We start from the raw sequence: 14550 nt of genomic DNA, 5'->3' as shown, positions 1-14550 counted from the left end.
TCAATCTCAAGGCTGAGAAATTAAACATGTCCAAGGCAATTAATCAGTAGACTACAGTTGCTGAGAAATTAAACTACCCAAGGCTGTATATGTTTAGATCATGAAGGTGAGAGTATAAGGCTGTACTTATATACTGATAGCTAATTAAGAAGCTGGGAAATATATACTGATAGCTAATTAGCCAGGACCGTGAGATGGATTAATCCAGTGCTACTCCTCTCATTATCTAATCTATCCTTGCTATGACTGCATATTTATTTACTGTACCAAACATGTCCACTGCATATCTGTTTTTGTTATGCCAATAATTTCAATAAATTAGAATATACAGTAATACTCCTTGTGACTATTCTTGAGATGGTCTTTCTTATTTTAGCCGATCCATCCCATGTGATATGCTAGATTCTTGTCATCCACTGTCCTTTTATTTGTTCCATGCTAAATGGACCTCTTATTTCAAAACTTTAGAACATGTTCAGTCTTCAGTTAACTCCATACAAGGGACTCTTGCTTTTTTTTACTAAAGCTAGATTGCAATTGCAGTAGAAGATAATCTCATACCATATCATCAGTACATATCATCTACTGATGATATGGGATTAGCAAAGGCCTTGCTTGCCTCATTAGTTGTTGTAGTTGTCAAGCAAAAATTTCAGTCCACTAACCCAAATTAATTCAAATAACTAAAATTAATCCAAATAACCCAAATTAATTCAAATAACCCAGATAATTCAATTAATCCAAATAACCCAGATAATTCCAATAAATTCCAACAAGGAGTTGATATACAAGGATTAGACAAGGCATACACAAGGGCATGACATAAGGGCATCTTTGTCCCCTCTTGACACAAGATTACACAAGACATACACAAGGAGCACCTGACTACATGACATAAGGGCCTCTTTGCCCCCTCTTAACTACATTCTTTTCCTTTCTCTGGCCACTTCTTCCCTTTACTTTTCTTTCGTTTCCCTTCTCTAGCTAATTCTTTCCTTTCATTTTCTTTTCCTATTGCAATTTCCATTTCTTCTATAATGGCCCTCGTATCAACAACTACCCGACTGTCGCAATATACACCGGTTATTTCCATTCCAGCATTCTGAACGTGATCCTTGTGCAAGTGGGGCAACTTATATTGATTTCCTCCTTTGGCTTTCATAACTTCAAACATAACTGCTTCGAATGTGATAAAGCTTCTGTGCAACTTGTCGGGATCGTAGTTCTCGAATTCCTCTTCCACACCCTGTACCAGTTCCTGGATGTTTGTAGGTGACCTGCAGTCGGTTAGAGACTGGAGAGAGGTATGGAAGAAGAGGTCCAAACAATTTAACACAGGGCTATTTGGGGGTTGTTGTAGCAATCAGATGTCAAGATCAGTTTGTTCCACAGCTTCTCGAAAAGCTACATCATTGGGAAGGACATGAGGCTTTGTGTTATCCTGTTGGATGAATATTGTTGCTCCCTCATCATCGTCAGGCCACTTATCCTGAATTGCCGGGATAACCTTATTGATTAAATAATCTCTGCACACAGGCCTGGTTACTTTCACTGATGTCAACACTTTTGTTCCCTTTGTTCTGTTTTGACTTGTCCACTTCGCCTCAGTCTCTTCGACAAATGCCCAAATGCCGGTCTTCCCATCGAATGTTAGCTCCCCCTCATTGTTATATCGAGGCTTGGCAACAGCTGTTAGGAACATCACCTTCCCAATGCTGTGAGTGTTTGACACAGTGCGCTTCGGTTCAGGTTCTCCTGGAAGTACATAGTAACTATTCTTCACTCTCGTCATGTCAAACCACTTCTCATCGATGTGAACCATATTCGTCATTGGTTTTAACATAGCCCGAGAAGTTGAGATCGAATTGTCATCGACCATGGACATACAAAATTTCAATCTCGCAAGCTTGTTCTCTAGCTTGAGGTGAGGCTTCACGGTGCTTGTGATGCGGTTGAGCTAATTCAACTTGAACCTCTTATGTAGGGTCGATCGGGCCACACCTAGAGACCATGCCAGAGATCGAATTGTTCTTCTTTTATTCAGTGGGATTGTTGAGGTCCTCTCTAGATCTAGCTCCTTTCTCTTTCGGTCGGATCTTCCTGGCTTCTTGCTTGAGACATCTACTTCTTTGTCATCGGCAATTTGCTTTTTAGCCTATTCCCAGATTCTTTCAATAGATCGTACACTTATATCCAACAGGTTTGAGACCAGCAGCTTGTCGTCTGGTTGAACAGACCCATCTCTGAGCTCGATTACCAGCAAGGCAAAGTAAACACCATGCCTCTCCTTATCTGACAATTCTCTTCTCTTCTCTTGAAGTATCCAATTCATAACTTCATCCTCTTCCTCTTGAGCTGCATCTTCTTTCCCTTCATCTTCTTGAGGCATCCAATTCATATCTTCATCGTCTTCCTCTTGAGGCATCAAGTTCAAATCCATAACTACATTATCTGCCACTTGAGGTTCCTCCTCTTGAGGCATCAAATTCAAATTAATACCTTCATCGTCTTCCTCTTGAGGCATCATGTTCAAATCCATACTCCTGCTAGCAATGACAAAAGATGAGTACATCATGGTACCATAACAAGGATATACACACAAAAATGAGTAGAATGACAGGAGCCTTGCAACCATTACAAAAATGTGAACTACTGACTAAGAAATGTTATTACAGGAGCCTTTGTAACACCATTTCATTTCTTATGAAACTTCCAACTCCTGTCATTTTAGAAAGAATTGGATTTCAACTCCTGTCATACAATTGGATTTTACTATATGTATCTTAACTGAATTTTGACCATGTCTTGTTCCTTTCTTGCTTGCTTGCTTTTTCTTGACTTCCAATGGGAAGTTACTTTTTGTATGTGTATATATTGTCAATGTCTGTAACAGGATTTTGTCAGAGAAATGCATTCAGTGTACCTTCATGTCAAACTAATCCAGTTTACTGAATTTTACTCTAGTTAGAGTAGTTTTGCTGAACTTTACTCTACGTACAGTAGTTTTAACTGAAGTTACTCTACTTACAGTAGTTTTAACTGAAGTTACTCTACTTACAGTAGTTTTAACTGAATTTTACTCCACTTATAGTAGTTTCTACAACCATTCTCTTGTTTGTTCCTCTAGTACTGATAGAGGTCCCAGAGCTAGTAGCAGTTCCTCTAGCAAGTGCCATATATAACTACTCTACTTACTTATCATCTTATGATTCTGCTCCTAACCTCTTTTTTACTGCCATGAATGAATTTGTCTTATTTCTGCTACTTTGGAGTAGGTTTTTCCTTCTTTGTCTCTGAACTGTGATGTGCTCTGCTAAAGTGCTAATGCCACTAAATCATCTTGTTCTGCCTGGCTTAACAACTGGCCCATGTTTTTTCCCTTCATTCACCACCAACTTTACTCTACTTACAGTAGTTCCTCTAGTAACAGTTTTAGAGACAGTGTTTGTTGAGATCATAATTGCTCTGCATCTACTGATTTTTTCTGTGCCATGTCAAGCATAGATAGGTTCAATTAATTTGCTTGAATTATCAAAATTACTGTCACTACTACTGTATGCTTTGACATTGTCGAAACTGATTTAGTGTGAATATGTGCCTTTATGTTTCATGCATTACAAATTTGCATTCAGAAAATTTGCAGTCAACAGTCACACACAATTGCTTCCAACACTATCAATCACACAATTTAAAAATTTAATCTATCAGGCACCCATAAATTCTTTTTGGAGTTGTAACAGTGACTGAATTTGAATTTTCAGGATCTTGTAACAGTAAATGGATTTGAATCATTTGATCTACTGCAATTACAGTAACAGAGATTTTTAAATTTGACTGCAAAGCAACACAGTCATTTGATCTATCAGGCACACAATTTTTAGGTAGCAGTACCTTCTTCAGAGATCAGACAGTAGCACCACGATCACTTGGATCAACAGTAGATGGTCAGCAGCAGCAGCACGGGCGATGGAGCATCAGCAGCAGCAACACTGCAAGCAGTTAGCAGGAGCAGAGTAGCAGCACGACGGGCAGGCTCACGGGAGCAGAGTAGCAGGTCCTGCGCCTCACTAGAATCAATTTTCTTGAATTTCTCACTAATTACACTAGAATCAATTTGTTTGCAAAAATTCTGGAATCACTTTGCTTGATTTTCTCACTAGAATCAATTTGTTTCCAAAAATATTGGAATCATGTACAAGAATCACTTTGCTTGACACTGGAATCGATTTGTTTCTCGTGGCTGGAGAAATCACCTTGATCGGGCGGGGATGGAGCAGCGTCAGGGAAGCAGCGGCGGCGACGGCCCTACCGCACGGGCAGCGTCGGGGTAGACGAGCAGTAGCAGCAGGGGAAGACGAGCAGCGGCAGGGGCAGACGAGCTCCACCGGCGGCAGGGGAGAAGCAGCCGCACGGGCGCGCGGGTAGGGGAGAAGGAGCAGCAGGGGCTCGCGCGGGAGATCGAGGAGGAAGCACGCGAGCTCCTGGTCCAGTTTCCGGCGACACCCGAAGGGGATGACGGCCGGGAGGAACTACGGCGGCGCACGCGCGGGAGCTCGAGGAGGATCCGCGGGAGCTCAAGGAGGACGCACTGGAGCTTGAGACGGGCGCAGGTACGTGGCGACGGCGGCGGAGGACTTCCTGGTGGGTGGCGAATCACGCAGCTGGGCGGTGCCGGCCCCTGTCGATGGTGGAGGAAGGCGGAGGAAGAAGACGGGGATGAAGGGACTTATTTGAGATGGTTTTAAATCTGTGAGGGCTTTTTAGCAAAATTACAAATGAACTGAGCCTGCGACATGTTTTTAGGGACAGAGGGAGTATGACACAAGCAAGTGAGTCCTGGTTATTGGGCCGGCTCAATATGTGCGCCCCTGCAGGCGAGCCGTGGTATAGCTCGTAGTAGGCGTCAGCGAATCAAGCGGGGGTGGTTAGCCAGGCGATCCCAAGAGCAGCAGATCCCTTTGTGCGCCGTCGGCGTCGCTGGTTCCCTCTCCCTTTGCCAGCCGCTCCAGCAGAGGGAGGGAGGGGGAACCTCAGATCTGTGTGTCCGATGTGTTCTCAGTAGGGTTAGGGTTGAGGGAGTCGCTACCGAGGCCGTCGCAGCGGCGGTGCATCTGAATAAGTGTCTCCGGGCTCCGTTTGTGGTCAGACGAGGCTCTAGCCTTCCTTTAGGAGCCAACGGAGTGGGGGATCCCCGGTTCTCATTGAGGTCGCAGGCTATGGTGTCTGGAGGTGGACTGGCACTGGCCGGTTTGGTCCTCAGATGGGTGGTGGTTGGGTGGAGGCGAAGATTCTTCTTCCTCGTTGGTATGATTTTCTGTTGTGTTTCTTCATCCTTCTTTGTGCTGCTGCTGGAGGGATTCTTGCTTTGCCCGAGCGGTTGGCCCGGCCGCAGCACCGGAACCGGATCCTAGTTTTCTTCCATCTGGAAGGGGCACATATAGCAGCACTCAAAGCCACAAATGACAAAGGCTAGTGCAGGCGTGTTTGATGCACATGTGTGTTCTTGTCTTTTTTATGCCGGAGCAAGGAAGTAGGGGAGCAGCATGGCGATCATTATGCCGTGGTTGAAAATGAGGACCTGCTTGGGTCTAGATGCATATTACTGTGTTGCAGGGGTCTCCTGGCAAGATTTAGAGATGATGACACAGAGCTTCAAAAACCTTTATGTTTTGCTGATTATTTTAGAGTGCTCTTTGTTATTTTGGTTGTTTATGCATGTGTTAAGGTGTGTTTATTCGGGTTAATAATTTTGTATTATATCGTGATTCGAATACAAGCATAGTTTCTAAGAAAGGATATGTGCATATAGTCATACCGTTCTTCCAAATGCACTTACTTTGATCCATGAGTATAATTTTGCAATCAGCACACACATATTATATAATTCCAATTACTACTAGACATGCTTGTCTTTGTACACTGACAAGTGGATCAGACAATACACATCATATGACTGCATCATCTTATGGTCCAGTTCTTTTGCCAGAATTTAAGGATTCTCCCAGATTTCGACTCCTACCCAGCTTCTCTCAGAATTTTTTAGGCCCATTTATTTTACAATCCTATCTAATTAGATCTTAACTAGATATGATTGTAAAACAAATGGGGTTCAAAGATTTTAGGAGAAACTAGATAAGGGTCGGATTCTGGCAAAAGAGCTGGGCCTATGAATCGTCTCAAATCATCTTGGAGCTAGCTAGGTACTCTCTCTTTCTGGTTTATAAGTCTCAATTTGATTGTTCCTCATCACATGTTAAGATTTCAAGATGCATTAAATTATTTATTCAGGGATTAAAAAAATTTAACAAATGCATGTACTGCATGCATGCATGCATTGCAACTAATGTATTGGTAATAGTACATTTAAAAAAAGCAAACACATTAATGAGTACTTTTGCAAACTACAAAAATTATTCTACCACTCATCATCTACCTTGATTGATGAAAATTTTGAATTAAACCCTACAGACCGAAAATGAGGTAGTAGTACTAGTAGAAAGAAAGCTTCTTGGAGTACTAGTTAGCACTATCGTGGTGGTCTGGTGGAGTCGTCGACATGCAGGACGCGGCTAGCTAGTCAGTAGTTTCAGTGATCTGCTCCGTCGCCACCGGCTGCAGCTCCACGCCGTTGTCGCCGTCGACCGCGAGTCGCTCATACTCTCCGATGTAGTCGAGGTGGACCTTGTCGACCACCTCGTGGTGGTGGTTCTTGCACACCATGTAGATCACCGGCTGCGCCGCCAGCGTCAGCAGCACCACCGCCCACAGAGCCACGAACACCGTCACTCCCGCAGCCAACTGGAACCCGAGGCCGAGGCCCAGCGCGTCGTCCAGCACCAGCCACGCGAAGGCCAGCTGTAGGGCGACGAAGCAGCCGTCGAGCGTGACGAAGACGGCCGCCGCGGGCCAAAACTTGCCGGTGAGGAGCGCGCGGCTCTTGCGCATAGCGGCAAAAACAACGGCGTCCTCGAGCATCGGCACGACGCAGACAAGGTGGAAAACCGGGGTGACGTAGGCCGCTCCGGCGAGGCAAGCGGCTGCGCCCAGCAGCTGCAGCGGTAGGCCGACCTCGTAATGGAGCAGGAGCAAAGCGACGACGGAGAAGAGCAATATGATATAGGCAAGTGCGAGTGCGAACAAGAACGTAGGGATGAGCCGCGTGAGGGGGATGTTGTTGTTGTGGATTCAGAACGAAGCCGAGAGAGAACTCAAGAGGTGAGAGAGATTTGCGCTGCGAACTGTTGCAGCTTTTCTGGTTTCTGCTCCTTTTATTCAGAGAACGAAACAAACGTGCAGCGAGACTCGCTCAGGCTACCAGATCGTGCCATCCCACGACCTCGAGTGTACTCCTGCCACTCCTACTATGTCGCCACAGATCGCACAGAACGCATCTTGCGGCCTAAGCTAACTAATCAAGTGAATCCAAAGTTAACTGAAAGATAACTGAACCTAGCTACGGCTGCCACTGCAGCGTTATTCTCTGAACCTGACGAAACTGACAGAAAAACAACAGGGCAGGATTAGGCTAACAATTCACCCCCTTAAGCTTGCCACACCAATCTTCGCCCGCATCTCCACGAACTTGATCTTCCCAGCGCCTTGGTGAGGATATCTGCGAGCTGCTCGTCAGTGCCAACGTGATCAACGTCGAGCTTGTTCTCTTCCAAACACTGACGGATGAAATGATACTTGATGTCGATGTGTTTGCTCCGATCGTGATGCACCGGGTTCTTGCTCAGGGCAATCGCGGATTTGTTGTCGATGTAGAGTTGAAACTTTTCCACTGACCGCCCCGTCAGATCAGCCAGGAGGCGACTCAGCCACACCCCTTGGCACGTCGCCGCCGCCGCGGCCACGTACTCTGCCTCGCAGGACGAAGTTGCCACCACCTTCTGCTTCTGCGAGGTCCAGGTGACTACGCTGCCACCAAGGAAGAACACCACGCCTGATGTGCTCTTGCGATCGTCCACATCTCCAGCGTGATCATTGTCGCTGAAGCCGACGAGTGACGGAGCTCCGGAGCCCTTCGTGTAGCTGCACCCATAGTGCAAAGTGCCGCGGATGTACCTGAGGATCTGCTTCACCGCGGTCCAATGGCGTGTGCTGGGCGCCTCCATGTACCGGCTTGTCACTCCGACGGCCAGAGCGATGTCGGGGCGTGTGTTGACGAGGTAGCGCAGGCATCCTATGATGCTGCGATATTCAGTTGCGTCCGCCGGTGGCGAACCGTCCTCCTTGCAGAGCTTGAGCCTCACCTCCATGGGAGTTTGGCTCGGGTTGCACCCGGCCATGCCGGCGCGCTCAAGCACCTTCTCGGCGTACCCATGCTGGCAGAGAGTGATCCTGCCGTGCTCCTGCTTCACCTCAATCCCGAGATAGTAAGATAACAACCCGAGGTCGCTCATCTTGAACAAGTGCTGCATCTCGTCCTTGAACGCAGCGATGTCGATGCCGTCTGTCCCCGTAATGATCAGATCATCAACGTAGACCCCAACCAGCAGGAATGAGGTCTCGCTACCGCGCCTGTACACGGCATGCTCCAGGGAACTGCGCACAAAACCAAGCTCACAGAGTGATGCGTCGAGCTTTGCATACCATGCCCGTGGTGCCTGTCGCAGCCCATACAACGCCTTGCTGAGCCTGAGGACGCCGTGTGGGTTGTCGTCGTTGATGAACCCTTCTGGTTGGTGGACGAAGACCTCCTCAGCGAGATCGCCGTTCAGGAAGGCCAACTTGACGTCCATGTGGTGAAAAGGCCAGCCGGCATGCGCGGCGAGCGCGATCAGCACGCGCACCGTCTCCATCCGCGCCACTGGTGCAAATACCTCGTGGAAGTCCACCCCCTGGCGCTGGGCGTACCCCTTGACGACGAGTCTGGCCTTGTGCTTCACCATGTTCCCGTCGGCGTCCTTTTTCAACTTGAAGACCCACTTCAGCCCGATCGCTCGCGACCCGGTGGGCAGCGCTGCGGGCGTCCACGTGTTGTTATCGGCGATGGCCTTCATCTCCTCCTCCATTGCTGCCCTCCACTCGGGGGAGGACAGCGCCTCCTCGACGCACACCGGCTCGTCCGCCGTGGCGAGGCACAGAGTCTCGAGCTCGTCGTCGTCGAACGCTGGATCGGGCGCCTCTGGTGGAGTGGGCACGGGCTTGGTGGCGTCGTACACACTCGCCAGTCGCCTGTATCTCTGGACCGCGTCAACGTCCACTGCAGCGTCCAGGACGCTGTCGTGTGTGGGAGGAGTGCGCCGGTCCCCTGTCGGCAAGGGTGTAGCGTTCGTTGGCGTGGCGACCGCCGGCGATGAATGTCTACGTCGTCAGGCGATCCCGAGTGCCCGTCCGTGTCACCGGCGTCGACCAGGCGCTCTCTGGTCTCGGTGCTGTACGTCACAGAGAAGGATGGCGACAACGGTTCGCCGCCGCTTGCAGAGCCAGTGTCGCCCGCCCATTTCCACGCGCGCCGTTCCTCGAACACCAGGTCGCGAGTGACATGCACTCGCTTTGCCGCCGGGTCGTACACTCGATAGGCCTTCGCACCCTCCTCATACCCGATGAACACGGTGAGCACGGAGCGATCCAAGAGTTTCGTCACTCCGGGTCCTGTCTTCTTCATGTGAGCCACACAGCCGAACGTGCGCAGGTGTTCGATAGTGGGGCTTCTCTTGTTCCAGGCCTCGTACGGCGTCACGCCGTTGAGGCTTCTGGTCGGAGCTCTGTTGAGGATGTAGACGGCGCACTTTACCGCCTCGCCCCAGAACGTGGCCGGCATGCCCATGCCTTTCAGCATGCACCGGGCCATCTCAACCACCGTCTGGTTGCGGCGCTCGACGACGCCGTTCTGCTGCGGCGAGTAGGGCGCGGTGGTGTGGTGCGCGATGCCGTTCGTCTCACAATGGGCCTTGAACTCACCAGAATTGAACTCGCCCCCTCTGTCAGAGCGGAACGCGCGCAGGCGACAGCTCTGCCTCGCCTCCGCGATTGCCTGGATCTTCTTGAAGCGGGAAAACGCCTCGTCCTTGGACCTGAGGACCTCGAGCCACATATATCTGCTATAATCATCAACTACTAATAGGAAATACTGGTTACCGCCTGCTGTAGCTGGTTTGATCGGGCCGCAGAGGTCGGTGTGCACGAGATCCAGTGCACGCTCTGAACGGTGTGGACTCGCGCGCGGGAACGCCAGGCGATGCTGCTTCCCGAGAGTGCAGCCATCGCAGATCTCGTCGACGTGATCGACCTGTGGCATCCCACGCACCATGCCCCTCGTGGACATGGCTTTCACCGCCCAGAAGTGAAGATGCCCGAGCCGTGCGTGTCACAGCCACGCTGGCTCATCCAGCTTGGCCACCAAGCAGACAGGCATGGCCAGGTCCAGCCGCAGCACGTACAGCCGGTTCGCCATGCGTTTGACACGGACGAGCAGCTGCCGCTGCTGGTCGTACACGCAGAGATGTCCGTCCTCGATCACGGACCTGCAACCCTTCTCGTCGAGCTGCCCGAGAGATGATGTTGGCCCGCAGCTTGGGGATGTAGTACATGTCCGCGAGCACGCGCTGGTTGCCGTTCGCACACCGGAACATGACGCTCCCCTTGCCACTGATCGTGACGAGGGAGCCGTCCCCGAAGCGCACGGAGCCATGCACGGTGTCGTCGAGGCTGGTGAACGCGTCGCGCGCCCCGGTCATATGGCTGCTGGCCCCGGTGTCCAGGTACCAGGCGCCGCGCGCTCCAGTGGTGACCGGAACCACATGTTCCTCGTTGAGGTAGACTGCCTGGGCGCGAACTGGTGCCGCCTGCACCTTGCCCGCTGTGCCCGAGGCCTGGATCGGGAGTTTGCCCTCTTCGACGGTGGCCAGCAGGAGCGCGGGAGGCTCCACATCCGCCTCGGCCAGGTTCGCCGCCTCGCCCTGGTTCTGGCGATCGCGTTCCGCCTTCCTGCACTCCCTGGCCCAGTGGCCAGGAATATTGCAGTAACGGCACTTGCCCTTCCGCTTTCCGCCGGCGGGCTTCTTGCCGCCGTCGCGTCCACTGCCCCGCTCGCCGCCTTGCGGTCGCGGACCGGACTGCCCCTTCCCCTCCTTCGCGCCGGAGGAGGAGGAGGAGCCTTGGCCTTGATGGTGACTCCAAGCGATCCACTCCCTCTCCGTGAGGAGGAGTTCGCCGACGCCGCGGTCGACGTCGTCCAGAGCGTAGCTCTCCTCCACGGACCGCAGACGCCCGCAGAGCTCTTCGATTGACAGCGTGCGCAGGTCGACGAAGGACTCGATGGCTAATGCCATCTGCCGAAATTTGCGAGGCACCGCGCGGAGGAACTTGAGCACGGCGCGGTACTCGGTCACCGGGTCGTTCAGGAGCTCCAGCTCGTTGACGATCGCTGTAAGACAAAGAGAAAAATCCTCTATGGACTCACCATCACGGAAGCGTATCTCCTCGAACTCGCGTCGGCGGGTCTGCGCCCTGGCCTCCCGCACGCGTTCGCTACCCATGCGCATCGTGCGCAAGGTGTCCCACGCCTCCTTAGCCGAGTCTTTGCCGGCGAGGGCGCGGATCATCTCCGGAGGCACCGCGCGGAGCAGCGCAGCCAGCGCGGCGCGATCATCGCGGTCACCGTCGCCGTACTCCACGGCCTCCCACAGGCCCTGTGCCTGCAGTTGCACGTGCATCACCATAGCCCAGTCGACGTAGTTGGTGCGAGTGAGTGTCGGATATTGGGCGAGCCGCCGCTCTCCCTCACCACTCGCTCGCGCACCACCAGCTCGCCGTGCCGCCCACAACGCGGCGGAGGAGAGCGCGACAACCTGCGATGGCGCGCCGGTGACCTGGAGCCGAGGCGTTGCGCACCGTCACCAGCGCCGCCGGTGCCCTGCGACTCGTTGCCGCTAGGTTCCTGCTGGACGCCATTGTCGTCGCCTTGCTGCTCGCTCCCAGCGCCGCCCTGCGGAGCGACGCCACCAGCGCCATGCCGCGTCCCACGCCCTCCAGCCATGGATCTCAGAAGGCTCTGATGCCAATTGTTGTTGTTGTGGATTCAGAACGAAGCCGAGAGAGAACTCAAGAGGCGAGAGAGATTTGCGCTGCGAACTGTTGCAGCTTTTCTGGTTTCTGCTCCTTTTATTCAGAGAACGAAACAAACGTGCAGCGAGACTCGCTCAGGCTACCAGATCGTGCCATCCCACGACCTCGAGCGTACTCCTGCCACTCCTACTATGTCGCCACAGATCGCACAGAACGCATCTTGCGGCCTAAGCTAACTAATCAAGCGAATCCAAAGTTAACTGAAAGATAACTGAACCTAGCTACGGCTGCCACTGCAGCGTTATTCTCTGAACCTGACGAAACTGACAGAAAAACAACAGGGCAGGATTAGGCTAACAGGGGACACGAGGGAGGTGTCGCTGGAGTCTCCGAGAAGCGCGGAAGTCGCCCTGGGTACAGTAGAGGAGGCGATGAGGAACACGTAGAGGCCGGTGCAGACAAGCGAGAAGAAGACGAGGACGTTTATCGAGACGCCCTCGAAGAGTAAGCCGACGAGGAAACCGATGAGGCCGTGGAGGGAGTCGAGGCCGTGGTAACCGGCGACGCGGGCGAGCAAAAGCACAGAGAGAAGCGCGGCTTCCACGCCGGCCGCCGCGTACGGGAGGATGGAGCGGAAGACCACCCGGTAGATCTCGCGACAGATGCCCGCGAGCCCGAGGCCTCCGAGATCCTGTTGCTCCGGTTCCCACTCCATTGATATTGCACAGTGGTGGTCGGTGCCTGGTGGTGGTCGTGGAGAAAGAACTCGACTCCTGGAGAGAAGAGACCAGCACAAGCGAAGACTGAGAGACAGAGCAAGCAAGGTGGGAATGGACTAGGGAGTAGTGGTACTCCCAACTTGGTGACCGGTCTCCCAGTTGAGTCTGCGGTCGTGATGATAGATTCGTATCTCGTTTAGTTCGGTTTTGCAGGCAACCATTAATACCTAAAGATTGTCTCGGTTATCTCCTGGCTAAATCCCCTGCCCATAGTTGCATGTAATTAATTAGTTAGAGCAGTTAATTATGTGTACTACTAATTAGCCAGGAGGATTACAGTAATTATGAGGAGTATTATTCTTTGGACGGAAGGATCACATTAATTATGAAGAGTACTCCCTCCTTTCATCTATATAGGGCCTAATGCGTTTTTCGAGGCTAACTTTGACCAAATATTAAAGCAATAATATATGACATGCAACTTACACAAAGCACACCGTTAAATTCGTGTGTGAAAGGAGCTTTCAATGATATAATTTTCACATTGTGCATATGTCATGTACTATTAACCTTGCCAATAGTCAATGTCGGTCTTAAAAATCGCATTAGGCCCTATATAGATAGAAGGAGGGAGTATGATTATTCCGATGAAAGGATCATGTTAATTATGAAAAGTATTATCGAGCATTTGATAATGAAATCACTTTAATTATGGAGAGTATTATTTTTTAAACAAAATGCTCATGCTAATTATAAAAAGTATAATCGAGCGTTGAATGGAAGGATCATGTTAATTACAGAGAGTATCATTCTTGGGACGTGAGTATCACATTAGTTTGGGAAAGTATTATTGATGCTTGAACAAGATGATCATGTTAATTATGAAAAATTTCACCTAATCAATAATGCGAAGCAATTTGGAAACGAAGCACCGAATCCATTTGGAAATCAAGACATTATAATTTAGCCAGACAATAAATTACACATGTAATTAATTTAGTCTATTTCAGTAGGGATTTTTCGCACCAAATCAATTATGAAATCCAACATTAATGCAATTAATTTGGCAGACACACAATTAAGGTTGCAGATAATTAATAGTACAAAGTTTTTTCAACTGTATCTTTACTATAAAACCCCTGACCACCCTTATGAAAAACCAATCCGCTCCGACCTTCCACACTCACAAGAAAACCACCACCCCTGCCTCACTCAAAATGAAAAAGAAAATAGGAAAAGATTTGAAAACCAATGACCGAATCAATTTGCAAATCAAACCATTAATGCAATTAATTTGCAGATAATTAATTAGACGTGCAATTAATTAAAGTCCATTTAAGTAGGGATTTTTTTGCCACAAATCAATTATAAAATCGAGACATTAATGTAATTAATTGAATAAATAATTAGCCAGGTACTTAATTATGGATGCAAGTAACTACTAACTCCGTCCTGGTTTATTGGTCTCCATTGTATTCTATGCCAAATTTTGACCATAAATTTAATTAACAAAATGTTCATGCATGTCATAAAAAATTATATCATTGAAAACTATGTTAAATACAAATCCAACGATAGAATTTTTGTTGACATGCACTAAAATTTTATTAGTTAAACCTTTGGTCAAAATTTAGCACAAATTAAAAAGGGGACCAATAAACCAGGGCGGAGGTGATAATAGTAAGAATTTTTTCAACCATGTCTCAACTCCCTCCCCTTGATCACGCTTCATAAAAACCATCTGCCCCCATCTCCTCATATGCAGAAGAAAAGGCAGCTCCCTTGCCTCGCGCAAATAGAAAAGAGAAAAGTAAAC

The 14550-nt window shown here is 49.8% G+C and overlaps 1 protein-coding gene across 1 annotated transcript; it reads right to left on the bottom strand.

The window, feature by feature from the left end:
• Positions 1–11955: 11955 nt before the first annotated feature.
• LOC119368737 lies at positions 11956–12833 on the bottom strand. Its single transcript, XM_037633934.1, has one exon. It carries the CDS (start codon positions 12728–12730, stop codon positions 12317–12319), a length of 414 nt encoding a protein of 137 aa, XP_037489831.1. The 5' UTR covers positions 12731–12833; the 3' UTR covers positions 11956–12316.
• Between the last annotated feature and the right edge of the window lie 1717 nt (positions 12834–14550).

The sequence above is a fragment of the Triticum dicoccoides genome, chromosome 1A (genome assembly GCF_002162155.2).
Source record: "Triticum dicoccoides isolate Atlit2015 ecotype Zavitan chromosome 1A, WEW_v2.0, whole genome shotgun sequence".
Lineage (NCBI taxonomy): Eukaryota > Viridiplantae > Streptophyta > Magnoliopsida > Poales > Poaceae > Triticum > Triticum dicoccoides.
Note: the sequence above shows the minus strand (reverse complement) of the source record. Positions and strands in the feature narration are given on the sequence as shown.

Excerpts from the sequence above, each read along its gene's own strand:
- LOC119368737 (XM_037633934.1), bottom strand. The coding sequence starts at position 12,730 with ATGGAGTGGGAACCGGAGCAACAGGATCTCGGAGGCCTCGGGCTCGCG.